Genomic DNA, 27,581 nt, shown 5'->3' on the forward strand with positions numbered 1-27,581 from the left:
GCACAGGGAATGAATGACATTTCTTTCCCAACAGGCTACTGCTAAATGCAACCCCGGTGCAGGGCCTGGCCCCTCACAGGACAGTGGCCACCCAGCAGGTTGGCCATGCCCCCAGAACACGTTACTCCACCTTCTCAAAGTCTTGTTTGTGTAAATCTCTTCCTATGTCTCTATTCACAACAACAACAACAAAAAGTCAAGAAAGTTAAACCCAGCTTTTTATTCTGCCATGTGAAGGCTTTAATTCGGCAAAACTCTTAAGCAGATGCTGGCTGAAGGGCGCAGGTTTAAGCCCAGGCTTAAGTGCTTTTCTGAACAGAGGCCTCAACAGCACAAAGATCCCTGTTGCAGCGAGGTGGGTTTGCACTTCGAGCGATCATATCAATAGGACTGTTAATACAATGCTATTGTGCTTAAAGAATGACCAGGGAAAGAGAGGGCGAGACAACAGCCGATGAGGAGGGGGAAGAGGAGGGAGGAAATGGAACTGTTCTGTCCAAACCAAGATAAAAACCAACCAAAATCAAACCTTGAGAAGGACCCTCCTGAGTCTGCTCCCATTCACTGCTGAAGAGCAAACAAAACCATGAAATCAAAAACTGTTGACTAGATTGTTCATTCTAGCCACAAACTCAACTGGATTCAAGTCTGTGTGGAAGGAATTTTGTAAAGAAAAAAAAATGAAAAAAAATAATAAAAAAAATAAAAAAAAAGTTTTCCAATGTAGCAAAAAAATAACTTTAAAAAAACAAAAATGACAAAAAAAAAAAAAAAAGACAAAGAGGGAGGATTCTAGCCTTTTGTAATCTCCATATTGCACACTAGGACTATAAGCCATTGCTAGCTCATTTTGAATTTTAAATGTGTAATTTTTTTGGGTTTTTTGTTTTGTTTTGTTGTTGTTTTATTATTTTTTTTCTTTCCGTGGGGGAGGGGGGGAAATAAATGCTTGAACCACCAATGCTCTTTTTAATGTTTTATAAATATGTATGTGTATATATATAAATATAAAAATAATATGTATGCACATATATATGTGTGTGTGTATATATCTATATGTATATACATATATATAGATATATAGATATATATATAGGTTTTGAGACAAAAAAATGCAGAAAGTGAAAAAAAAAAAAAAACCAACACCCTAACCAGGATGGTGTGCTCTGATTTACTTGAATCTGGTCTCTTCAGCACCTGCGTTATTAAGAACTGAATATTTTTCCACTTGAATTTAGTGCTATTAGAAATTTAATATATGTGTTTTATTTATTTGATTTTTTTTTTTGCATGACTGATGCAAGGTTTGACATTTTCACTCAATAAAAACTGGAAAAAAAACCCCAACGTTTTAAGCGATCAAGTTGTCTTCTTCATTGAGGAGGTGGTGTATTTGAGCGAACAAACAAGGCTTGGAGCAGTTTGGGTCTTTTAAAGCCTAGTCAGGGTCCTGCACCCCTCCGAACAGCCCGTGTTTTAGCACTAGTGCTAAGTGCAATGGGAGCCCAGTGGTTTTGATACGGACTCTGGCCTCAAGCTTTCTAAGCAGCCCTGTGGTTTTATTTGAAGTGCTCACCGGGGCCCCTGACAAACCTGATGCCTCTCCACGATGTGTTAAACTGGGACCTGGAATCAGAGACTGACTTTTGCCTTCCTGCCTTGGCCTGAAAACTCCGGGTGGTGGTGGGGATCCATGGTGGAACTGTGCTTGCGATTGCCGCCCACTTGAAACCTTACAGTGACATTCAAAGCCCACTAAATCAATTTCAGTATCGCCCTAACAAAAGAGAGATGAGGAGCATGAATGAAACAGCCTGTCTGCATAGAAGGGGTGGGGCTAATAAATCTACTAATCTCCACTAAAATGCTATGTGAAGCTCCGTGCTTTGACAGAACTTAGCAAGAACGTGTAAAGCTGTGTGCCACGCATCAAAGAGCCGAAGGAAAGCATTCCTTACCTGGCCACTCCATTCCTTTTTCCTGCTGCAGAAACTTGCATACACTGTGCGCTTGCGAAGTACAGCGACTGCCATCTGGGATGGCTGTTGTTCAGCAAGAGGGTGTCCTGACAGCCACAGTGGGTACCACTGACCCAGCGAGCGTGAGTGCTGACTGTAAAGGAACAACAGATTAGATAAAACCGCTGCACGCTCGATGCAGCTTGTCCCCAACATTCCAGCCAAGACTCTTCCCAGACCTGGGCACTCCCACACTGGAGTTCCAGCACACTGGAACTTGGGGCTGTTGGGAAGCGCGCTTTGTGTGCTCTAAAGCGATTGCCCTCACAGTACCCGCCAGGTACCAACATGCCCCCAGGTACTCACCCCTCAAGGGAAGGCATTGCCAGCACATATCCGTGTCCATGTATCAAGACATAACTGCACAAGAGCTGCCCTGTGTTGCCCCCCTACCCCCCCCCCCCAATCCCTCCACCCTGCCCCAAGTTGTTCTCCCACTGGTGAAGCGCAAGCACAGCAAACACCCATGTGCAGCCACAGACCCGCACTCATCCAGCTGCCTTCCCAGTAAGGCCGGGCTTGATGCCATGGAACTGCAACTGCTGCTGCACCAACCCCGCTCACAGCCTCGGCGGTGCCAAAGGACCAGCTCCTGGCATGAAGCACAGCTCTGCTGCCTGCCCTGCCGAAGTGCTGTTGGCGATGGGGAAAGAGCAATGTCAAAGGTCCTATGTTACCCAAAGCAAGCAACGACAGCCCCTCCCGTGTGGCTCTTCCCCTCCTAGCTCGAAGCAGCTGTGCCTTTGCACCTGCCACCCGTCAGAGCACCCAGGAGCAGCAGAGCAGCGCTTGCCAAGCCTGATGCATTGGCAGCAGCTGCCTCCTTATTAGCAGAGAGGATTAGACTCCTCTCTCTTTCAAAGCCCCCTCATTGCTCTGCTGCAGCTCCCAGCCATCCCGTTTTCAGATGTCATTATCCGAACATGCTCCTAATCCAACCTTGGAGCACAGAGGTTTGTCCTCACTGGAGCTCTGCCCACAGCGCATGGCTTATCTACAGGACTGTGATTCCAGGGGGGGACAACAGGGGACCCAAACAACACAACTCGCTGCTGGAAAGCTCTTGCTGGAACCTGCCTGCTCCGTGTGGAACTCGGGCTGCACTTCATAAAAGGATGACTAAGTCATGGGAGAAGCTGCAAGCTGAACAAATCAAAGGCTCACTACTGCATCTGCAGCTCTGCATCCAGCTGCTGCAGCTGGTGAGCCACGGACGGCAGCAGACACACAGCGAGGCTGCTGCTTGTAACGTCAGGACAAAAATTCTCTGATTACACCAAATGCACCCCTGGAACAGCATTTTTTGTGAGTGCAGGACCCTACCGTTACACACAGCCACAAAACTGCGCTGCCCCTTTCACGTAAGAGCAGATGATAGCCACTTTTCAGCACACTACCAGGTTGTCTGCAGCACCCGTCACCACAGCAGAACTATCCCTTGGCACCCAGACACAAACCTCAAACAAGGAGCACTGCTTTCCCCTCTGCAAGCAATTCAAGACGTTAAACCAACAGAGGCAGCAAAAGTTCAGTCGCCTCAAACATAAACAAGCAGCGCTCAAGGTATTCCAGGACACAGAATGGGAGACCAGACGGTTCTGCTGCCGCTTCCAGCCATCCTGGTTTTTAGATGTCATTAACCAAACACGCTTAGTCCAGCCTTAGCACATGGAGACCTGTCCTTGCCGGAGCTGTAACGGCCAATGAGGACAGAAATGAAGATGGCAGATTATCGGCGTTGGACGAGAATGAAGGTAATAGCCATCACGGTGGCTTGGAAAGACGATCATGGCTATTCATCCCAGTGCCTCTCACAGACAGCCTAGCAAGGGTATTTTTAGCAATAACTAGGAAAATGATACTTTGAGTTACACCTCTCCTTATGTCCTAGACCTACAAGGAACAGTTTTTATACTGTGGAAGGCATTCACTTAATTTGCAGGAATCTTTCTTACCAGCTCTTACCAGCTCCAACCTAAATTCCCCTTTAGTGAAGCCCATCTCCCAGGGAGCTGCATGCACAGCAGTTGGTCTAGGGCAGCCAGCGGTCGCACTAAGCCACCCCATCAGGTGTGCAGAGCTGGAGCACATGGCCAGCCAGTTCTCCTCGTAGCTTGCTCAGCTGAGTACAGAGTGCAGTAAAGCATGTCTGACTCCGCAGGATATTTACTCCAGCAGCACAACGCCTCCTACACCAAAGCAGAAGGAAAATCAGAGTTCTGATGCTTACTGGTACAGAGGAAAAGCAGCTCTTATGCCCAGTACGTGTTGTGTGTCACAACTTACAGCTCGCAAGGACCAGTGCTCAACACTGGCTTTCTAAGGCTAAGTAACATTGAGGCCTGGAGACTTGCTAAGGAAATGGTCCTGTTAAATAAGCCCATCTTTATACCTCTAGATTAGAGAATCAGATTTGGAGCTGAACAGGATTTTAGAACAGAAGAGCAGTGGTCAAGTCCCTGGGTATGAGTGTGGCTGAGATGTCCACAGGAGCCCAGTTTCAGGGGATTCTATAGGGCAGGAAAGAGGAGCTACACATGTGCTGCGTCAGCTTTAGAGATACCTACTATGGAGAAAACAGGGCATGTCACTGATGGGGTGGCAGGACTGGAGACTCCTCGATCTCTTAGCAGACTAGCAAGAGTTATTCCCCCTCCCTGTAACAGGACAAGAGGCCAGAAGTAGAAATCTGACAACATAGACACAAAAGGGGAAAAAACAGTCACACAATGGAGAAAAAATTAACTGGCTTTTGGTACTATTCATGCTGCTCAGGCTATGGGACAGGCACTTGCCTGTTATAAAGACAGGCACTGGCCACTACCAGGTAACAGCCAGCCAACAGCTAATAAATGCCTTGAGACTTCCTGGAAAAATATTTTCACAGGGCATTATAATGCAGTATAACAACACCCCGTACAGTAACACAAAGCCAGGGACAAGTATTACGACAGAGAAGTGTGGACCAAACGTTTAAACCTAAGACCTTCACCTGACCTCTAAGATTTCCTTCCCAGTTCTGCACAAACCCATCCCAAGAAGGAAGGCTCTGAACCAACAATAGGGTACATACAGACTGCATCGGCCACTGGTGTCACAGCCACGTCCTGCATTTGCGCTGCTGGGCTGTTGCACACAGGCACAAAATTGTGTTCACAAACCTGCAGGTGCCCTTTTGAAGGCCTTTTAAAGCAGCAGCTCTTGGGGAAAGGGAAGGAGAGGAGCTATAGCCAAATATCCCCCCTGCCAATCTGCATGCAATCTGCATAGAAGACTGAAGCTTTCAAACATGACAATAAAATCTCACATCATCTTCAAGGAGAACATGAACTTTAAAGACTTCTCAGAAAGTCAGCGAGCAGCTTGTACCTCTTCCAAGCAAAAAAAGGCATGTCGATTGCTGGGAATGCTTTAGGAGTTTCACACATGCACGTGCACACACACATGAATAAATAAATAATTTCTGCCTTTCTCTACGAACCAAGGCAGAACTTTGTTTAATACAACCAAACTTGGGAAGATGAGAGCATGCATAAATATATCTGTACACGAGACTTGCACATGCACAGCTACAGCAAAATAACACAAGTTTGCCCAGTACCTGTGCGGGGACAAGGAAAGTACACCAGTTTAGGTGAAAGCGTACACGAACATGGGAAGGAACTGCATGTGTGATGTGCGCTATACCTGGTATTTTTAGGAGGTAAAGGATAGGTAAGATGCTTTTGAGTCCCTCTGTTCCACTGTTAAGTGGAAATCCACATCCTGGCAGGAAGCCCCTGCTTTTTGGGTCTCTAAAAGCTGACAACAGCTAAGTCTGGAGGTAACAGTCTCTACCAAAGGGATGAGGGCATAGAGGAGAGAAAGGCACTAAACAGCATCTGTAGGCACAGCAGTGTTAGAAGGGACGACAGGTTCTTCATGCCAGTTCTGGGGCAAGAAGTGGGCTCACTGGAGCCCCTAACGTGCATCTTCCCTTCCAAGGGACAAGTGTTTGCTCCAAAGACAGGAACATGGTCCCTCCAGAGGCAGATCCCTTCACCGTGCCTGGGGCAGACAGGGTGCTCTGGCCCTTGAAGTGCCCCAGGCCCCTCGTGGCTGAGGAGGGGTGGCTAACAGAGGCAGCTTCCCTCCTTCCTTTTGCTCTTTTTTGGCAGGGAAACTCTTAAACAAACAAATGAAGAAACACTGAGGATTTAAGTAAACAGACCAAGATTTATCTGACAGGCAGGCTGAGCCTTTCCCTGCCCCCTTCCCACAGGGCAGGGTGCTGCCTTGTGCTCTCGCTGTGAAGTCAGCTACCAACATCTGCCCCGAGCCCTTGCTGTCACCAGCAGCCCCTAGGACCCTCCTGTGATCTCAGGCCACGGCCAGACTCTGCCTAAACAGAGCTCTACAGTCCAACACATTAAAGAGGATAAAAAATAGCCACTTGGTCTGTAACCAAAGCAAGTCAGAAAGCCCCTCGCGGGGAAGCAAGCTTGTTCATTGAGCTACCAGGCACCAATCCTGCAAGTCATGTCTCAGCTGGAGCATGTTGCACCCATGAGATGGAAGGCAACCAGACACAGCACCTACCTAGGCCATAACAGCCACCACACAGAGATGGTTCCCCACAGCTAACACATCACCCCCTCTGCAGAACTGCAGATGGGACACCCACTGCCAGGGCACCCATTACATCTCTATTTTACCCAGATTAGTAAACTCTGCCTGTGGGTTTGAGAGTTGGGTTATAAAGGAGGTAAGAAATAGATGCAATAGTGGGATGTTTCCGTTTCAGCTGAAATATCAGGCTGCACTTAGCTCCTTCTGGGGAACAGAAGAGACTGTGAAGCAAGAAGGAACCCAAATCTCACACCCAAAACTTGCTGGCTGCTGCAGTGGAAGCATTGATATTACTGCACAGCAATGCACAGACACAAAACATACGAAGCAAGCAGGCAACAGGCATGCAGAGATGAAATCTACTGTTGATACTGTAAGAGGGCAGGAAGCAAAGAGTAAGTCATCTACATAGGAAAGCTGCAGCAGTTTCACACACAGTCTTTTGTGAATGCATGTATCAGCCGAAGCTGCTTAAGTAAAGCCAATCTGTTTAAAGAGATGGAAGAATGCCCACCCAAGAATTTGCTCTGGTTGAATTAAAAATCACTTAAAGAAATTAATTTTAAGGAGATGTTACCCTAGCTCCACACAGATAAAACTTCAGTACTAACAAAACCAAGGATAAAGTTGGAAGCAGTCTGCTTCTAAAGTGTTAGCAAGAGGAGAGCATTGGGCATCAGGAGACAGGCATGATGAAACACTGAAAACCCAACAACTGGGATGTTGTACAGAACAGACATGCCAGGCAGACAAAGTGCCTGAGAGGCAGACAAACAGGCTGGCAATGGGACAGGCACAGAAGGAAAAACAGGCAACAAATAAGCCAGTTGTACTTCTAGGTCCTCTGAATCAGCCCTATCCAACCAATCACCTTCTCCCTGAGGAGACACAGTCCTAAAGAAAAGCAAGTATTTTACCTAAACCAGGAAAAAATACATCAAATGAACCACCCCCCCCCCCTCAGGTATGTACTTGGAGCCAGCATCACAAACCATCTCTCATCATTTGTGCAAATACAGAATTAAAGTAAAATCCTGAAGGGTTAAATCCTGCAGCAGATGCAGAAAAGAAGGGCCTGGTGGGGAAACAGGAGCATTCTTCCAAGATGCTCCATGTTGGAAGGAACCCCTGAGCAGTCTTTGCAAAGCATTTGGGGAGATTTTTAGCCTGAAAGACACTTTACAAAAATAAATTGTAATTGAGTTTAAAAATCTTCCCCTTTTCAGAAAGGGCCTGACAGATGCTGCCTAGTGCTCACTTCTGCCCCATTTCAAATATTTTTACCTTATTTGGATGAAATATATTATTTTTCTAATGAAAGGAGGTTGTGGGCTGGTTTTTTTTTTCCCAAAGAGCTGGTTTTCCCTCCGTCCAGCTGGTGCCTTTATTAGGTTAGTGCTTGCTCCCTTTCGTGGATGGGATTGTTTTTTTCCCTCAGCTGGGAGAGCCCATGCCAGCCCCTCCATCTACAAGCGCGCAGTCCAGAGCTCCTACTGCACAGCAAGTGGAAGAGCTGGACCCAGCCCTGCATCATCCCTCTTCCTTCATACCCCAAAATTCACCTTCGGTACATTTCCATTACTTTATTTCACTTTTTGAGAGGATACAGTGGTAAGACACAGCCTTTCATCAGCATAATAGGTGAACACAGCTCTAAAGGTGCCTACAGAGACTGACTCTTGAAGGAAGCAGCAGTCTGGGATAAGATGATACAAGGGAAAATGAGGAAAGGGGGAAGTTCTCTCTTGTGCCCTCAGGTAAATGGTTTATTGTGTTTCACCTTCCAGCATCCCTCCATGTTTTCAATCCCTGAAGGCCAAGTCCCTCTCTTACTCTGCACTGGCGTACCACCCACCGATAAGAGAGATCAAGTCCAGGCAGAAAGACTCTCAGCTCAAGCTTAATGTCAGTTTTTGGTGCACAGGGTCACCACCACATACGGTTTGTGCTTAACATAAACCATCACCACAAAGAAGGGACCTCCCAAAGCTTCCTATTGTCAAAGCCCTTGGGAAAAACACTTATGTACTCCACAACCTGCTGAGTGTGGAAGGTCTAGGTAAGCACGAGGACCTTGACTTTAACACCACAGGTTTACAACAAAAAGCTACTCTAGACCTGCTTGAGCTTTGTTTTGCTCAAGCATCACACTGCCCCACCAAAGGAAAAGCAAAGGCAGCCTCCATTTCTGGAGTAGGCACTGCAAATGAAAGCCACGGAGCAGACAAAGACTTCTTCCACAGCTTCCTTCCTCCCTGCCCCAGGCACCATCCCATGGCAGTACAACCATGTACATGTAGCAGTACACATCAGGACAGACCTTGTAACAAACCCCAGACCAGGGTGAGGTAGCCACCGGCAATGCAGCCAGTTCCCCCCACTTTATTGAAGACAAAGTCAAGAGAAAACATAGTTATTAAAAAGCACTTACTTGGCAGAAGCACCCAAGTTGCAAGAAGAAAAGGCCAGACCTAAAATGCCTGTCTCCAGGCCAGGCCAAGATGGCCAAGTGATCAGCACAGGTTGCTGCAAGAGGGCAGGGCATCTCCTCTCACACACCTGTGCAGTCCAGGAACTACTGTCCCCCCCTAATAAGGGCTAATAAGTGGCTGCAGCTGGGCATCGTGCTGCAGCCTTGCACTGCTCTCCTCCCCAGAACAGCCAGCAAAGGGGGCGGGGGTCCTGCTCCAGGGCACAGCAGTTAATGGGAGTTGGGGTTTTTGTGTGAGCATGAAACCTGGTTCCCAAAGTTGGCTTTGCCTGCAGCTTTTCTTTGTCACATCTTTGCATTAACCAGCCAGTATTTTTTACTATCACATGTGGAAACTGAGGCACTCTTACAAGGAAAATACTTTGCAGCAAAGCAGCAAGTTCACATGGGATCCTACAGTCCATCCTCCTCCTCCTCCTGATCCCCAACACTGTTAGGTTACACCCTCAACACACAAACGGCAATAAAAAAATCCTTCCTGCTTCTGATGGTGAAGATGCACATAGGACTTACTTGTCACATCTAGGGGTGAGGAAGGTTGGACAAAGATGATCAGCAGATATCTCTCTTAACCCTTTCCCACTTTGTCACATTTTCTGAGTTCCCCACATTCCTCTTGCAGGTATTTAAAAGGGAGCTTTTATATCCTCGAATTACTGGAAAGCACCAGCCTGTTATTGTTTCCTCTAGGAGGGAGAGCACATGCTCACAGGGTTTCACTGAAATGTGCTCAAATAACAGTGTTCAGAGGAAGCTCCCTTCACCTGCTTTCTATACAGTATCAAGGACCTATAGGAACCATGTTATGAACCCACTGAACTCACCAACCAGGGTGTTGTTATTCTTCTTCCTGTGTCAAAACAAAGGTTGCTTACACAGTAAAACAGAGTATTTGAATACAGCCAGATGGTGGGTGACTGCTGCTGCTGTCTCTCTTGTTCTGCAGATAAAAGGTTTGCTATCTGGTCATCTTTCAGCTAATATGATGCCATTCCCAGTGCCTACTGGCCAATAGGCTAAACATTTCACAGGGCAGCTGATCTAAGTGGGCTTTTTTTCTAGCAAAAAACAAAAAGGAAAAGATAGTTACAAGTTAGCAGTGAGGCTACATGGTTCATAAGGACCAAAACACCCCACAACTGTTGCTATGCTGGAGAGACAAGGAACACGAGACAGAGGAACAAAACTCGTGATGCACAACAATACCTGCTGCTAAGAAGGGCTTGGCTTGTTCCAAATTCTCTGCTGGCGGGTTGGATCTCTTCAGCAAAGTACACAAACATCCCATCAGCAGCCAGAGGCCTGGAGTTGGATTTTTTGAGCAACAATGGCTATGATGGAGTTTTCTCGGATTCATCAGGTTGGGGAAAGGAAAAACAATGACCTATTGAATTGGTAAGGGTTGTAAGAAGCACAAGTAAGGGAGGGAAGAGAGCAGCTGAAGAAAACTGCCTTTTACCCTGCACCAGAAATCTTGAGGTAAATGCATTGAACACTGGCAACATGGAGGAAAAGGGGGGAAAACTGAACCCGCAGGGATGCTTGTACTGTAAACCTCGTAAGTCACTCTGCAAGGCACATACCTCAGCAAAATATTTTCCACATTTCACCAACTGCTGTTGTCCAGGCACTTTCTATTTTCAAAACCTTCTATGTATATAAAATGTACACAGGCAGGACAATACTTTTTCATCACATCCCTGCGTTCAGTCATGTTTTCTTTTCACAAGAATTCTTGGCTTGGAGAAATGAAAAGTGCCATCTCTTAAGGAAAGCCTTTCCTTTTAAACACTTTCAAATTTGCCCTGTTTTAGCTAAACGTGACGTTCTTTGTGAATGTTAAACAGTGGAGAGAGAGACTGAGAGGGAGAGGGACACACACACACACTCACTCACTCCTGGGGAAGATATTCGTCCATTTAAGGCATGAGAAATCATCACATTCAGCAGCAGGTCTAAATACAGTAATATGAAGGTCCCTTTCGCTCCCCCTGAGCAGGAAAATGTCACTGTGTACCAGACACCCAAATACTCGGGAATCAAGTAAATCCCTAATTTTTAAGAAGGGAGCCAAACACTTATGCTGTACAAAGATGTGACTGCAGTAGCTAAGAGTTAACTTGCTGCATGCCATTTCTTTCAATGGCTTCTGCACTGACATGGCAGAGTTAGAGCAGTCATGGGATACAGCGCAGCATTCCCTGCTGGTAGTAGATAAGACCAAGGGGCTGTGGGATATCTCACACTCCCTTCAGCACCTCCTGCTGCTGGGGGTGGAAGGAGAGGGATGCTGCATTCTGCACCCTCCAGAGCCTCCTGCTGGGAGGACAGACACTGGAATAGCTGCATGTTACTCACCAGATGATACATCCACCTTGTCCTCTGGAACACCAGAGGCAACCCAGCATTACAGCGTTGGTGCTCTTTATATTGTACCTTATATTGCACGCACTTACACTGTTCTCCACGCTGCCTCCTGCTGATATAACCTAGTATTGGGTCAGAAAATCAACCATAAACATCCTTCAGAAAACATTTTATAAGGACTGAATTTCTGTGATAGTCCCTTTTCCCTCCCTTCACCACCCCAAAATAAGAGCCACAGCAATCCAGTAATAGCCTGGTGTTAAATAGTGGTAACTCATATTTATTACAATTATATACAATCATATTTTATATTTGAAATCTATACATGATCACACAGACGAGCACACTTGCTTGGTGAGGACAGTGAGACTCAGTTGTTACAAGAATTGCTCTGCTAAGAGGCTCTGATGCAGTGAATAATATAATTAGACACCACCATTTTACCAGCTGAGAACACAATGCTGCAAATGAGAGGTTTCAAAATTCACTGGTTTCGTTTGTGTAAAGCCCCAATGGGGCAAGAAAAGGCTGGACTGGGCAGGAAGGGCCAGTGGTTAACCTCAGAGCTGGAACTGTTCTTTCTTCTGTAGAGACTGCTTTGCTGAAGGAGGTGCCTGTCACTGGTCATTTAGGATAGGTTTTCTCCTCATTTAGGGAGAAAAACCCAGCTTAAAACCATTGCAAAGATTCAGAATTAATCAACTGTTTCAGCATCTGATATCACCTTGTATTAATTCTAGTCAAAATACTAGTCAAAAGTTGATGTGAGTGTCTTGTCTTTGGAGGAGGAAGGGTAATAACTGGGATGAATGGAGTCAGCTTCTTTTAAACCTTCTTTTACTGGGGAGCAATCAGTAACAAAGCCACTTGTTCTTGTGGATTTTACTGTGGCCATGAAACCTGGGCTTGGTCTCTAGCAAGAGGCCGCTTTGATGAGTGGAAGTATGTGGGGTGGAAACAGTGTTCTTTGGATCCCACAGAAATTTAGTGTTTCTAGATACTAGGTAGTTTCAGGAATTTGAGGCTTGACATAAGGCTTGGGAGAGCCAAGACTGAGATCTGGTGAGGAATTCAGGGTTAAAACGTTCTTTTTTTTTTTGGCAACAGAATATCAAGTAGTTTGAGAAATAAACCAGAGGGTTATTTTGGGAAACAGAGAACTGGTTTGGGCCTTTTGTGGGGTTTAAAGGCTGGTGAAATCAAAAAGCTCAGGACAGACTGGTTTCCGAAATTGGAGAGGACTCGGAGGCAGCAAAGAGGCTGGCTGCTTTGGGAGAGATGGTGTTTTTGTAAGAGAACTGATTCTCTAGCTGTGGTGCATGGTAAGGCGATTGGTCTTCCAGCCTAGGCAATAACCCCAGCTCATGGGGAGAAGGTCTGGGAGGGGAAAAGAAGCCACTGCAACGCTGCAAAGCCCTGTGGTGAAACAGGGTCCACCTTGTTCACTGGGCAATCATGACCCTGCTCAAGGTCAGTCATGGAAGGATCAATGGGAGAGGATGGTGGCACTTCTCTCCTCAAAATGGGAGAGGCACCAGGGACAGTGCAGGAGCCTAGGGAAGATGTACAGCAGCAGCAGCAGCAGAAGCCAGGGTGTCTTAGTCAATCTCATTCTCATTGCTAGCCCCCTCAGGTCTTCGTAGCTTTTCTACTTGCTCATTAATCTGACCATCCCCTCCTCGCCGGTCCTCAGTCTGGACACCCAGACATTCCTCCTCATCCACATGGCTAACATCATCATCCTCATCGTCCTCTTCCTCCTCTTCATTCCTTTTGGTTTCCCTTTTCTCCTCCTCCCCCTGCACCTCCATCCGCACTTGGCTCTTGACGTCAATCACTGCCTTGTTGCCCTCCTCCGTGCTCAGGAGATGGCAGCTGACCTTTGAGCCCTCAGGGCTGTGGTTCTCCTTGACTGGTGATGAGGTGGTAGACTCGTTGCTGACAGGGGAGATGTCACTGCTGCTATTATGGTTGGCAACAACAGGGTTGGAGGGTGAGCTTGGCTTCACTGGGATCTGCCATGACGGGATCTTAGGAGCCGAAGGGGAGGGAGGAAACTGCCTCCTTGGGGGAGGGAAGAGGGGAAGAAAAGGAGAGAAAGGGGTTTTTATTACACAATACTGAGGGGTTATCATTCAAGAGAATGGTATTTGCGCTGCAGAAACCACGTAAAGCAGGGCTAAGACTGCAAGTCTCCATTGACATAAATGAACAAACCCAAGGCCACTTCACTTCTTCAGCCAGAATCTCAAAGTGCTTTACAAGCACCCAGTAATCGAGCCTGCACCCACAAAAAATATCACAGCTGGGCAATCTGAAGCACTAAAATGATCTGGTTTGGCCAGTGTCACACAGCAAGCTAGCACTCAGGAATGCTGCCTCTGGGAAGACATGGGTGTCCCTTTATAAAACAATCACTAATTAACTGGTAAAGAAAATTCCCACTGGAGCAAGAAGTCAGACACACCAGGTCCTTGTGCCCGAGCCAAGGAATTTCACCATCTGGCTCTCACCTCCACTGTGATACTCAGCTATTGCAGTGTGGCTCAGTGCAATCCAGAGCCTATCTCCTAGTCCCAGCATGCACTTTACATGTTTGGGCCAGATCCTGGCTGCCACAAACTGGTTCAGCTTCTCTGACTTGAATGGAGTCATATTAGCTCGTATCAGCTGAGAAAGCTGGCTGCTCTGTCCTTGAGTCGTTTCCAGGTGGGCTTTAAGGATTTGACAGTGGCATGCTAAAGCCCAACCCTAACAGGAGAACCCAAGTACCAGAGAAGACAAATGGAAGTGCAGTGGGAAGCACTGGTGTCCTCAGAAAATAATCCATCATGAAAAGCAAAGCAAAAAAGCATGTCTGATCCAGTACTCCCCATGCATCCTTGCTTGTGTATGTGAAAAGTGAGAGTATGAGAGATCAGATCGAGGTCTGAAAAGGATGCTGTGTGGCAGGGAGTCCCAATGTCCCTCAGGTGAGCTGGCTCGTGCCACAGACAGAGCAGATGAAAGCTGGCTGCTCTCCTACAGTGAGTATTCAAACACAGCAGATTACATTTCCTTAGACTGAACTGGGAACAGTAGTTGCTCTCACCTCCCTCTTCCTCCTCCCACCAGCAGCCATCAAAGAACTCTGCTGATCTAACCTCCATCTCCTGTGAGTGCAATAAGCTAATGCCTGCATTATTCAACCAGTATCATAACTGCAAACAGCAATTTCAATCTGGAGACTTTCTTGGCTCTGGTGTGGCTGCTGCCTTGTCACTGCAAAGACATTTGCTCTTTCTTTATAAAACAACTTCTCCCAGAAGTTTTCTTTTTTCCAAAAAGCATTTATTCCCCAGCTGCAACTTTCCCATTGCTGAGGAGGTGTCACTAAGTAATGCTTACTCCTCAGCAGTGATGCTAATATGACCCAAATCAACAGGCAGTAACTGTTCATAATTAACAGACAGTAACTTAGTATGTGTCCTCAGTCCTCCAAAGCTCTCTCCAGTGACTCTTTGGAGGAATGGGAGGTGTAGTGAGAATTTGAAAGGATATTAAAGACAATACACTTTTCAGACTTCTGAAAATTCCCATTGCTGAGATCCAGAACATGGTTAGTTGAGTCTTAGGTTGATCTTTGAAGTCCAACTCTTAGGAAACAGGTGACTTGAGAAGACATAGTTGCATGTAGAAGGAGGCAAGAGAATCATATCAGAGTAAATGGTTCAGTAGCTGGGAAGCTAGATAAACCCTTAAGTTATGTACTTGGAAAAAAAGAATTTCCTCAAGAACTGAGATCTGATCTCTGTTCTTACAACTGTCCCACAGGCTGGGATTTATATCACCTCATTTCAGACATTATAAAATGTCTATATGTGAGCTAGCTATTAGAGAGAACCAGGCTTTTCCGGAAGTGTGATTCTTTTCATCCTGGTTATGCCCTAACCATGAACAGGTCAGCTGAGCTGTATCCAGATGTGACTCTCTTTGTAAGAGAATGCAGGGGCAAATGCAGCCAACTCCTCAGGTGAGAGGCATCCTAACTGTGGGGAATGGCAGAGAATTCCTTTCTCATAAACAAAAAGGAAAGACCTTACTAATTGCCCGAAGTGCTCTGTGATTTAAGGCAAGTTTGAAAAGCATTTTGAGACCTGCAAATAGAAAGTGATAGTGAAGTACAAATTAAAATAGCAATAACAGGATATAGAGCTAGTTCCTGTTGGAAATGCTTTTCCTCTCCATGACTGAGAGGATCCCAGAAAGCAACCCTTTCCCACACAATAATCTGCTCACACATTTGATCCGTACCGGTTCAGAAGAAGGCCTTTTAATGAGTAGATCTCAGATTTCAATTCATTAATATTCTGTGACTCCAGGATCCAGTTGGTGGAAGTTGTGGCCTAGAACATGAAAAAGAAGACACGAAGATCAAAGTATGAACTGGGAGATAGTACATAAATGTCACTTTTTCTACACCCTAGTAAGTCCTGCAGTGATGGGCTGACTATGGGACCAAAGAATACTCATGTCTAGCACTTCCCATATTAATTTTTGCTAAAAGCAATTCAGAATGAAGCCATTTGTGAGCATCGCTCCAGACACGCTCTTAATAAATCCCCTGACTAAAGAAGCCAGAACTGGAATAACACAAAAAACCTCCTCAGCAATTCCTACTAGATGTAGCCAGAACTGATTGTTCCTACTTATTCTTTAAACAGACTTCAGCTAGTGCTGAGTAACCCCGAACACCTTCACAGCCAGCACTCCTCGCACTGACTTCTGGGCTGTGAACCCTGTGAGCTGGGAGAGGCTCAGTCTGTAGTAGCTGTGATATACACAGATGCGTTCCCTTGGGATTCACACTCCCAGCCCTCAGACAGCAAGAATCCAGGAGCCACTGTTCTGGCTTTCCAAGACCTTGAAAGCTACAGCAGCACATTAACAAGGGAGTGATTTCCACTCACTGGCCTGCAAAGGACTCAAATTTCCAAAACACATATGGTGCCAGATGCCTAGGATTTAGAAATAAAATCTGACATCTGGGGCTTTTTAGCCAGTCTCTTTAAAAAACAGTTGTAGAAAATTCAAGCCTTGAATTTTTATGTATGTTTTTTAATTACTTAAAGTCCCTCTTTTTAATTTTTTACAGCATGCCAGTAGGAGTTTGAAAAGCAGATATAAAAACTTACATTACAGCTGAGAAAACACAGCTTTTATTCTTTGGTTTGTGGGGTTGCCCAAGTTTTTCTTTGTACGCATGAGGTTTAGATATCATAACAATGTGTGCTACCATTTCAGTGCAGGGGGTAGAGAGGGGGGAGGAAGAACTTCTTCAAGACTCTAAACCACCAAGACTCTTATGCCCTTTTCCCTTCTTAAAGCTCAACATGTGGTCTTAATCTTAACACTTAAGACCTGAAAACAGTTTTCCAATTTCCGGACTGGCTCCAGGCCATTGACAGGCCACAGTTCCCAAGGAAAATTGAAGTAGAGTGTTGGGACCATAAACTGGCTTTCATGGTTGGGTTTACAGCTGTGCCACTGAGGGATTCCTACTGTACAGTGTGCACACCACACAGTCAGCTGTGGCCCACCAGTTACACACCATCAAAGGGTTTGTATGAGATTAAAGTACAGGTAAGGGGAGAAGACAACAGTTCATGCAATAGGTAAATGACTGAAACATTGTCTAAGGGGTTTCACATTAAAAAGAAAACTCTCTCCCTGCACAGAGAATAGATCAAGATGAATAATCACAAGTCTGTGATCATCTCTATGTGACTGGTTCAAATCCACACCAGCTCACATGGAACCAACACTCACTGGCTGATAGAATACTTAGGCCAATGGATGCAAAGTACTTTGGAGATGCAAAACACTAATTCTCATCACCAGAAAGAAAATCAGTGTTGGTTAAAAGTGGTTACTTGTAGTTACACATGTAACAACACAAACTAGTCAGAGCTGATGGTTTTACTGCCAAGGTCAAGTTGGGAGTCGAGAGGAATGGGCAACTGTGCATCGCTAATGTGGTTGTGATGGGGCTACCTGTTACACTAAGATGACCAAAATCATTGAAACAAGAAACCAAATAGTAAGACTATTCAGCATTACCTGGTCTGGATCTGAAAAAGTGACCTAAATATAGTACTTCAAGTGTGTGCTTGGCTGAACAGGATAAAGTCATTGTTTTGACAATGTATAAGGGTACAGGAGAAATATGAACACATAAAATTACATATTACACACAAATGCAAAACTGGACTTTGCCTCTTTTGGTCAGTGGACTAACAGCACAATTATTCAATCTCAAATGCACTGCATTTGAGATTAAATAGGCTGCATCCAAAGGCTGCATCCAAAGCTAAATAGCAAAGCCCTCCCAGAAGTTACATATATTTCACTGAGTACCCAGTTAATATCCAGTCCTTTAAACAGACTGCCTATGGAGAAGTCAGGTGCAGAGAAACTGGCTGGATATATGACAGAGCTGAAGGCTGGATTGTAAACCTAACGAGATGCTTTCCATGTGCCCACAAAAGAAGCCATGCATGTTGCAAAGAAGATAGGTGGTGATGTTCTAAAAGTAAAGAGGTGGGAGCGGATACCTTAGAAGCAGCCAGTTCTTGAGTGAGCTCCTGGATTTTCTGTTGTTGCTGGATTAGCAGCTCCTGGACAGCTGCTAAAGTTGTCTGTAACTGAGTCACTGTGAAGGAAAAAGCAGGAGAGTGTTAAACTGAGATACATGCACATACACACACTCACACACGCCCTTCCTGCTGTCTAGCTACAAAGATGCCTCTATTCCTACTATATATAATTTATCTACACCCGCCTGCTCACTTTAATCCATATGATTTATCTGCACTATGGGTAATCTACCTGCACTGCATCTAACCTCCAGTATTTCTAGTTTATCTTTCCATTGTATAGATGTCTATAGCCCACAGTATATCCGTCCGAAACCTCTCCCTTCTAATTATATTGGTTTATGATTTGTACATCTCCCTGAACTTACACAATGTTTGTATCATTTATCTATCTTGGGCCTCACACAGGCAAACACTGGGGATACCTCCAGTCTGGGAAGAGGCTGGTCTCAGGACTGACCTCAGGGTATCATGAGAAATGAAGGACACTTTTCTTCACACCCTCTACTGAGAGATGTAATGAGCATCCTCCCACTCTCAACCCACCTGCTCCTTCAACCCCAACATCTTTAACAAAGCTACTGCTGAAAATCAAACATTTTTCACCCCTCCAATTGAATACACTTTTGCACTTTCCCCCTTTTATTTCAAGAGAACATCCTGTATTCCCCTCCTACACCCCACAAGCACTGGAGGACTTCTGCTGGACTCCAACTTTTACTATTTTGCTACTTTATCCAAGGCTTCCAGGCAGTAAACAAGCTGGTAAAATAAAATTAAAACCTCTATTGGTGTGACAGGCAACAGCTAATCCAGACCATCATTAGGGCATTGGGTAATGAACAGACACCCTATAGAGTCAGTAACAGAGAAGGTGGCTAAGGTCAGGGAGGCACAGTAATTACAGACTATCCTGACCCTTCCTCGGATTTTTAGACGGAAGGTGGGGGGGAAAGACTTAAAAAAAAAATGCCCCTGAAAACATGTGAGAAGCAGAAATTAAACCTGAACTTTACAGCCCCGCGAAAGGCTGTCATTTTATTCTCCTTATTAATATTCTGAGGTTGGGAGCCTTTCCGTAAAAACATAATTAATTGAGGCCGCGCCGACAGTAAACAACCAATTTCAAATTAAACCGAAATGACGGCGCCTTCATTTGCAAATGTGAACAGATTCTCAGAGTAGATAAATGAAGTCACCACATAAAGTGGAGATGGAGGGAAAGAAAAGGGTGGGGGGCTTGGCAGAATGGAGGCTACAGGGAGAAAGGCTTTGAGGAGTGAATTGATGGAGTCATTAATCTTTACCTGTCTGTGTCACACTGCCACTCATCTCAGCGATGTTTGACTCAATCCTCTGAAGTTGTTTCCTGTCTTCTTTTCCTCCCATGATGAGAGGAAGCAGGTATTTCTGTATGGAGTACAGAAAGTTTTTTAGGAAATAAGGATATGCAAACAGTCTTTTCTAAAGTACCTGAAACATCCTCAAAGGCCACCACCCAAACCTCAGTCTTTATCACACAGCCAGTGATCATTTATCCACACACTTGGCTGAGAAAAGAAATTCCCTCTACAGCAGGTGTTAAAGGATGTACCCACAGAACTCATATCTTCTCTTTTACATTTTTGGGGTGCTAAATCCCAGTTCCTAACTCCATTTAAGGCTTCCTGAGACAGCTCTAAGCCCAGAGAAACATCCATCACACAGAGTAAAACTTCAGATCATACGCTCTCAAATGTGATCACACTGATACGTTGCAACATCCGAGCTACATCCAAAAGGCAAGAAATACAGAAGTGGGAAGAAGAGGAGAAAGGCCCAGGAAAGGTCAGAGGAATCCAAGCACAATACGGCAGGTGAAAAAAATGGCAGAGAAGGATAGTCTAGGATGTGGAAATAGCCCTGATAGTGCCTATAAATGTTGCTTCATCCCAACTTTTGATCCATGTACACTCAGTGCACAGGCAAACATACAGGATAGTTTCTGAGGCAGACCTGATTATCCAGACTGCTACATGTGTTACACTTCCTTTATACTTCCTAGCACTGGTGTGCACAGCTCTTACCCTCACAAAGCACATGTACATGTACATGTTTACACTCTGACATTCTGAAAAGCAAAGAGCTTTTGATGACTTTCCTAAACAGTTCTCTCTTAATCTCCACAGAACAAACACAGACAATTATGTTGTATCTCAGCATCCTATCCTTCATACAAAAATCACTATTTGCAAACTCCCTCAAAATCCCATGAAGGGCAGAGGGAATCTATCAACTCTTTCCAAAGATGTTTTACTCCTGTGAAAGAATAAGAGTCTCTGCTAGGTTAGAGAGGTTTGGATAGACAGCGGAGCAAGATCTGTAAAAAAAGAATACAGCAGTAGGATATATTAACAGCATCACTAACATGCCAAAAATGTGTTAGCTGTGTGTTATTTAGTAACAGCTATATGTTCAGGTCTGCAAGGCCCAGCCACTGTTGTCTTAACATCTCTCAGGACACTTACCAGATCCACCATTCTTTGCAAGAATGAAAAAATCAGTAAGGTTGGCATCACTACTTTAATATAAAAACACAGGGACAACAGATCTCCATAAAAAGCCATTCTCTTAAGTCAAGTAACTTTACTTCTGAAGATAGAACATGCTGTTTCATCTGGCCTCTCATAGACTGAGACCCAGAAAATCAATGATAGGACAGGTTAAGAAGAGTAGTTTTTAACTGGAAGGACCACACTCTTATTTGTAAAATAGATTTTACTAAACAAGGTGGTAATTGTTCACTAAAGAACAAATATGTAAACTATCAACCTCTTGTTAAGTCTTCATCTCGGTCCCTTTTTCAGAAACAAAACACAACTTCTGCTGGACCAAAGCTCTTCACACTCTATGTTGCCTTGAACCACTAATGTCTATATAGCCACAGAATATGATTGTTTACCAAAGACATTCTCTAATGTCACTTACCACACTGCTGGAAAGCAATCCAGAGTGAAAGAGTATGTTCAATTGAAGAAACATTGCACAAGAAATAAGAAGGAGCTGCTGTCTCTACAATACATAAGCAGACACATGCTTGTTCTACCTTGTTCTAAGCACAGTGGAATAGAACTACAGGATATATGGCAGACCTGGAAATTAGCACCTTCTTTCCAGTGTTCTGATCAGTCAAAGATGATTCTTTTCTACCCATGGTGCAGGATCACCAGTGGACAACTCATTAGACCAGGGCCATGACAGTAATGCCTGATGGCAAGTGCTGGAAGTATCCTTTTACTGAACTGTGCTCAGTTTCCCCATCTTATAAAACTCCAAAATACATATACATGATGAAAATTACTTTGTTTCTAGTAGTTTGAGATCCACTGTAAGATCTAGTTTTGTTTGCTTGCTACTTTTAGACTGCATTTTCATGTTAAGTGTCTACATTTCTCACATACACCAATGGCATTGCCAGTAAGAACAGAGATGCTTCACCAACTTGGACCCAGCATGATCATGTGGACACAAGCAGCATAACATTTTTCTCTCAGAGCAGTGTATAAGTAGTGAGGGAGATATTACCTTGTAGAGCTGGTGGAACCCGAAGGCAATTCCTGCCATTATGATAGCCAAAGCCCCATAATCTCGCCATCTGGAGCCAGGTGGACCTAAAGGCCAAAATGAAGAAATAAGCACAGACAGAACTGCAGGTGACATTTTCATTCTTACTTTATCGGAGAAGAGTGCAATGAATAATGCCAGTTCTGCTGCTTCTTAGCAGGCATAGATTTACTGAGCAGGGGCCATTAGGATGCTGGTAGTCCCTCGGGTACAGTGTGCAGGCCTAGGACTCTGAAACATCTGTCCAGACCTCTAGCACTGACACTGGCCTTGCACAAAGTGTCAAAGAGAGACAAATCACAGCAGCACTTTAAGAAGTTCCATCAAGCTGGTTTTGCCTGCACTTCCCCCAGATACCTGTCTGCAGTGTTAGCACTAGACAACGTTAACTCATTACTTGAACACCTTTTGCTCTCCGTTATCATAATCCTTGAAAACAGGGACAGAGCCAGAGATCCAGAAGAATGCAGAAAAAAGGAAAGCAGGGTTTTGAGAAAGGAGAGAAATCTATCAGGGCAGTAGATGGGTTTATGAACACTGTGTTATCAATTATGGGCCAATGCCTTTCAAGCCTGATTTACAAATAGAGACCAAAACACACAGAAACAGCAGAAAGAAAATACACAATTAAATACCTATACAGAGAGGTAAAGAAGCAGATAAAACCTTGCGCTATTTAACACACAATTCTGCACAGAAGCTGAGAGACTCCACAGAGCAAAGCAAAACTCCGGTGTGCTCTGCTCCTTCAAGCAGGATCAGAAGATACCTGTAGTTTTCCACCAGCTTTATCCTTTCACCTCCCTCGCAGTTCTCTTAACGAATCTTGTACTGCCCCCGGTTTTCTTTAATAATAAGAGGATGCGGAGTGATCTTTCCTAAAGTTCAGTGGCAGGATGTGGGCAGAACTGATGTGGTGGAGGCCGGTGTACAGTCTCTAAACAGACAGATCCAAATCTACATGTGTATGTAATGTCTCAGAAATGCATTCTCTTCTACAAAGTTTCAATTTAGGCTTTCAAAGGGAGGCTAAACTGGCTGGAAGCTTCTCTCCTTTCTGCTTTTCTCACCTATTGCCAGAGTTTCTGTTGCCGAGATGTTCTACAGGCATTTCATTGCAAGAATTACTCCTAATACCAGCCTTAAGGCTCTACAAACAGGCACTGGCTCTCAAATACTGGCACTCATAGCATCTTACAATAGTTTAGGCCACAGCTCCTCAAATCATCCACTGGTTAGAATCTGAACAAATTAAAGCAGCTCTGTGAGAACAGGTGAATAGTGTCACCAGGAGTATTTTGGGTTGCTGCAGTTGCAGTTTTGGAGCTTAGGCACATGATCAAATTATCATAACTTTTTAACTTAATGAGTTAACACACATCAGCTAAGCTGCAGTAACTGGCTGTGTACATGTCAGGATTTAAAATGATCTCTGGCTAATCTTGCTGCACATCCCAGTCATCCATCCCACTTTCCCCTCCTTACTCTGCTCCCACTGTCATTTCTGGTATCTGAAGTCTCTTGGTCAACCAGTTCTTTGCCCTGAACTTGTGACTGAAGTTACCCCTTCTATGGCAATACAACTCCAGACTGAACTGCCTCTTGTAAAAAGGGTTCATTAATCTCAGGGTCTGGGGGTGCCCTGTCCGTGACAGTCCTTGACTGGCTGTCCCTAAGTACCTCCCTGCTGCAGTGACCTCTGAGTAGAGGGCAGACACACCTGCAGGACCCTCTCTGCTTTGCCCTTTCACCTCACTCATCTCTCCCTCCATTCCTATAATGCTTGAGCTAAGAACATTTTATTGCCCCCTGGTTTTCATTATTAATGAAAAGGGACCAGAATGATCTTTCCTAAAGTTCAGAGAGTCTATAAAGACAAGAAGCTGAAATGCCATTTTACTCATTTTAGAGATGTGTGAAATAATTCTGTCTTGTGGTAAAAAAAAAAAAAAAAAGTGAGGGGTGGGGGGAGAGGAAAAGTGAGTGAGGGACACAGTAAAGGCTCTGGATTGACCACATCAACTTTACAATGTTACGAAGCATGTCACAGCTCTGCCTAAAATCCACACTCAACCTTCCTTTTTCTCTGCAATATTCTAATCTAAAACGTGGGGAGGAGAGAGGGCTACAAGTTTCTCAGCTGTAACCTCAGTGTTCACACTGACTTCTTCACATATCCTCAATCTCCTCCTACTTGTACAACTGGAACAGAATTCAGAGGAAGTGAAAAACCACTAATAGCCCAGTTACTCTCCATTTAGGCATGGCAGAAGTAACAAACCATTCCACATAAGAGACCTTCAAAAGGCAAATGGAAAGGAGACAGGTATTTTCTCCAGCTGTAAGTCTGTGTTTTGTGTAAATACATTTAATTTTCACAGAAGCAACTGGAAATTGCACTTGCAGAGTAAACACTGGTTTTAAGATCCCCATTCATCTCAGAATTAACTCTCCTGACATCAGTTCATTAGGCCTCATGAATCCAAGTAAGGTCAGCATCACTAGTATCCACATTTAAATTGTAGAAACTAAGGCTGAAGAGATGGTTTTCCAAGAGCAAACAGTGAAGCCATGGAAAGGCATCAGGAGGAAAAAAAAAAGTCTGGATTCTAGGTACCATTTTTAATTGTAAGAGAAAACGGCCTGTATTCTACAGCCTCCCACGTAATGAAGACACAAGGGTGGGAGAAGAAGATCCAAATGGCAAGAAAAGCAGTCACTGATTTTTAAGCAGGTGTAAAATCTGCACAAACCCCCATAAATGGAAACCGTGAACACCATGGGGAAGAACACTGGTGATGAACTGGATGATGAGGCAGCTTTGCACACCTTGCTTAGAAACTCCCCTGAGTTTGCTTGTAATTACAGGGGTTAGAAAGGTAAAAAAAAATATAAACCCAATTAATCATTTAAATATTTAAAGTCAGATTTTTGTCCTCACTGCTGGATTAGTGTATTTCATAATGCCAACAGCAGACAGCCCTGTTTTTTTACTGGGGGTTCATTTTAGAGCATGTTTAAACTAGTCAGATTGAGTGATGCTTCCAGCAACTAATCGCATGTCAAATAAAAGATATTTTATGTAATAAATTACTGCTACAAGTAATTCAAATGTCATTTATCAGTTTTATTATCAGTCAGGCAAAGTCTTGTTTCTCTATATTAATCAAATTCAAGCTTTTTTTAAGCTTTTTTTTTAAGCAGTTTTGACACCTCTTGGCAAAAGTACAAACTAGAGGGAAGGAATTACTCCTCCAGAACAGGAGGGGAAATAGTAGAGATGGTATTGAGTGAAAATACAGTGTCTAGAAACTTAACTTAATTCTTGTCTCTTCCTCCCCAAAGTTATAAGTGTTTCTCTCAGAGCAAACTAAGAGGAGCTGGGCATACTGGGACTATGCTACACTGAAGGCTTATATATACATGCTTATTTCAAGAATAAGAAAGTACTTACGTAGGTAACAGCTATTTCCAACAAAACATTAGAACACGAAATAATAACTACACTAGCAGTTCCATTTGCACAAAAGTAAGGATTTAAATGATATTAATTATTTCCTGTAACCTTAAAAATGGGAAGCGACTAGGTTGACAACAGCAGGAGATTAAGCAAAATCAAAAGCTGTGCACAGGATTTATTGCTCTGACTCACAAGAATGGACATCCTACACTGGCAATGCTGCTGAGATCACCAACTCAGCTGTTTGCTCCATTCCTGCTTAATAAACTCTTGAGATGGTTTTGAAGCCATCCTCGACTTCTGTACTTGGAAACCAGAGTTTTAACATAATTTTTAAACATGAAGCAGCAACACCTTGTGGGGAAGAGAGATGGAGAAGAAAGTGAGTTTCTGAAGGCACTAGCCACTGCTTTTCAGCACAGTACCTTCCTCAGCTCTTTCTCCTTTTTGCTCTGTGGGGGGTAAGACTTTCTCTCTAGTTTTGTGATTTTTTGTAGAGGTGTCAAAACTACTCCAAAAAAAAAAAAAAACAACTTAAAAAGAACCAAAAATATCAAACACAGAGTGGTTCACAGACTTCAAGACCTAAACTCCAGCAGATCAGATGGTGCTTCACAAGAAACTCAGATGTCTTTTTTGGGGAAGGCAAATATAGCTCATAATCTTTTTTCAATATAAGCTTTTCCAGTGTGAGCTGTTCCCACCACCGAGTCAACTTATAGATTCAGCAGTCTACCTATCTCATTAGTCATTCAGATATACTTTTGAACTTCAAACCTTGAAGCATTTCAACACTAGTGTCATGAATACTCTGTAAGAAGATAAGCGTAACAGATAGACAAAAAGTAGTATCTGTCTTTCTCTGTACATGACAACTTCTAACAAATCTGTGAAAGATGAATTGACTTAGTAAACTGTCATAGAAACAACTGTCCTGGAGCAGATTTGGACCAATTCAGAAATATTCATTACAGTGTTACCATCCAACAGATGAAATAACCTACAGCAAACAAGGCATCTCGAAAGAGCCTCTGCACAGACACATCCATCAGCCCTAGAGAAATCCACATACTCTTTGCTGTTCTGATACCATGGAAAGCATGTAGCAGGAAGACACAAAGATGGATCCATCATTACCATCACCAGTACTACACCAGTCAAGGACTAGAACAGGGCACAGATGACACTTGATCAAAACAAGTATTTTGGCCAAATGAATACCTTATATTTATTTTTATAAATATAAATATATTTAGCTTTTTATTATTTTCCTACATCCATTAAGAGGTTAAACTTATATAGAAGCTCTACAAAAATGGCTGGAGCAAGGAGGAACAATACCTAAGAAACCTGTTGTCACCATTTCCCCCATTTTGGGGGTTGCTAAAAAGGGCTAGCTCACAGGCAAAAGGTTTTGGTTCAAATGATTTAAAAAGCAGCAATCAGACCACAAAGCTGGAGCACTGCTTTACAACTGCAACCCCTTCAAAAGCTTTACTTTGGTGGTATTTCTATTCACCTTTGGTTTCTGAGCGCCTTCAGACCTCTCTTCGGGGCTGTTACTGCGAACATTTTGTTGTTTAAATATTAGTTAAGATTTTTGCCCGGTAAGCAGAAATTGGGAGCTGGGGCTTTGAAGAAAGCCCAAATAGTAAAATGAAAAAAATCCCATACAGTGATAAAGCTACAGGGGTTAACGAAGACAGTGTTTTCCAGTTTGCACTGTACACTTCTTTCCTGCCCTACTTTTAGTAGTGGAACACTATAAAATAAGGGAAGATTAACTCTTCCAATATTGGGCTGTGATAAGAGTTAGGGACAGAACTAAAAGGGATCTGGCACTGGTTTTTTATTGTGAGCTTAAATTTTGCTTTTCTGGCATTTTCTGTGAGCTATGGCAGACAGGAATTAGCCCAGGAGGCAGAATTCAGTCCTGAGCTCACCAGCACACCCAGTACAACGGTCAGAAATATTCCAGTTCTGAGCCCAACTCCATCACAAATGTTTTTCTTCCCAAACTGTGCCAAACCAGAGTATTTAAAACCTCAGAAAGCAAGCTTAGTGTTGTCTCTAGCAATAGGAAACCTATGCCATAAACTAATAAACACAGCCCTAAATGGACTGTTAGATCAGTCAGAACCTGACCTAGAGCTGTTTAGGAGCAGTAACAAAACCCTATTCTTAATACTTGGCAGGTAAGTGAAGTGATTTTCAAACTGCCAGACACACATGTGAGCTAAACAGCTTCTTTTGATGGATTTTTAATGGTGTGTACTTTGGTTTTTATTGTTTGGAGCTTAGATACTTTTTTGCGAGGTTTGTTTTAAAATGCAAATATATATGTAAATTTTGAGTCTACACAGATTATGTTGGGACTTGAAAAATTCTTTGAGAGTGTA

The 27,581-nt window shown here is 43.9% G+C and overlaps 1 protein-coding gene and 1 long non-coding RNA gene across 2 annotated transcripts in view; both read right to left on the reverse strand.

The window, feature by feature from the left end:
* Positions 1 to 1,620: 1,620 nt before the first annotated feature.
* LOC136022879 (uncharacterized) lies at positions 1,621 to 4,693 on the reverse strand. Its single transcript, XR_010616380.1, has 4 exons — positions 4,586 to 4,693; positions 3,974 to 4,207; positions 1,959 to 2,112; positions 1,621 to 1,777 (listed from the first exon to the last, which is right to left on the reverse strand). It is a non-coding gene; the product is annotated as an uncharacterized LOC136022879 (long non-coding RNA).
* A 7,050-nt stretch (positions 4,694 to 11,743) lies between these two features.
* Positions 11,744 to 27,581, reverse strand: part of PEX14 (peroxisomal biogenesis factor 14) — a 76,874-nt gene continuing 61,036 nt past the window's right edge. Inside the window, exons 5-9 of the mRNA XM_065696285.1 lie at positions 21,684 to 21,769; positions 19,427 to 19,529; positions 18,078 to 18,175; positions 15,778 to 15,869; positions 11,744 to 13,548 (exon numbers count right to left, since the gene is read on the reverse strand). Of these exons, the coding sequence (XP_065552357.1) occupies positions 13,083 to 13,548; positions 15,778 to 15,869; positions 18,078 to 18,175; positions 19,427 to 19,529; positions 21,684 to 21,769 (845 nt within the window). The 3' untranslated portion in view covers positions 11,744 to 13,082. The remainder of the gene's footprint in view (positions 13,549 to 15,777; positions 15,870 to 18,077; positions 18,176 to 19,426; positions 19,530 to 21,683; positions 21,770 to 27,581) is intronic.

This window comes from Lathamus discolor, chromosome 16 (genome assembly GCF_037157495.1).
Source record: "Lathamus discolor isolate bLatDis1 chromosome 16, bLatDis1.hap1, whole genome shotgun sequence".
In the NCBI taxonomy this organism is placed as follows: Eukaryota; Metazoa; Chordata; class Aves; order Psittaciformes; family Psittacidae; genus Lathamus; species Lathamus discolor.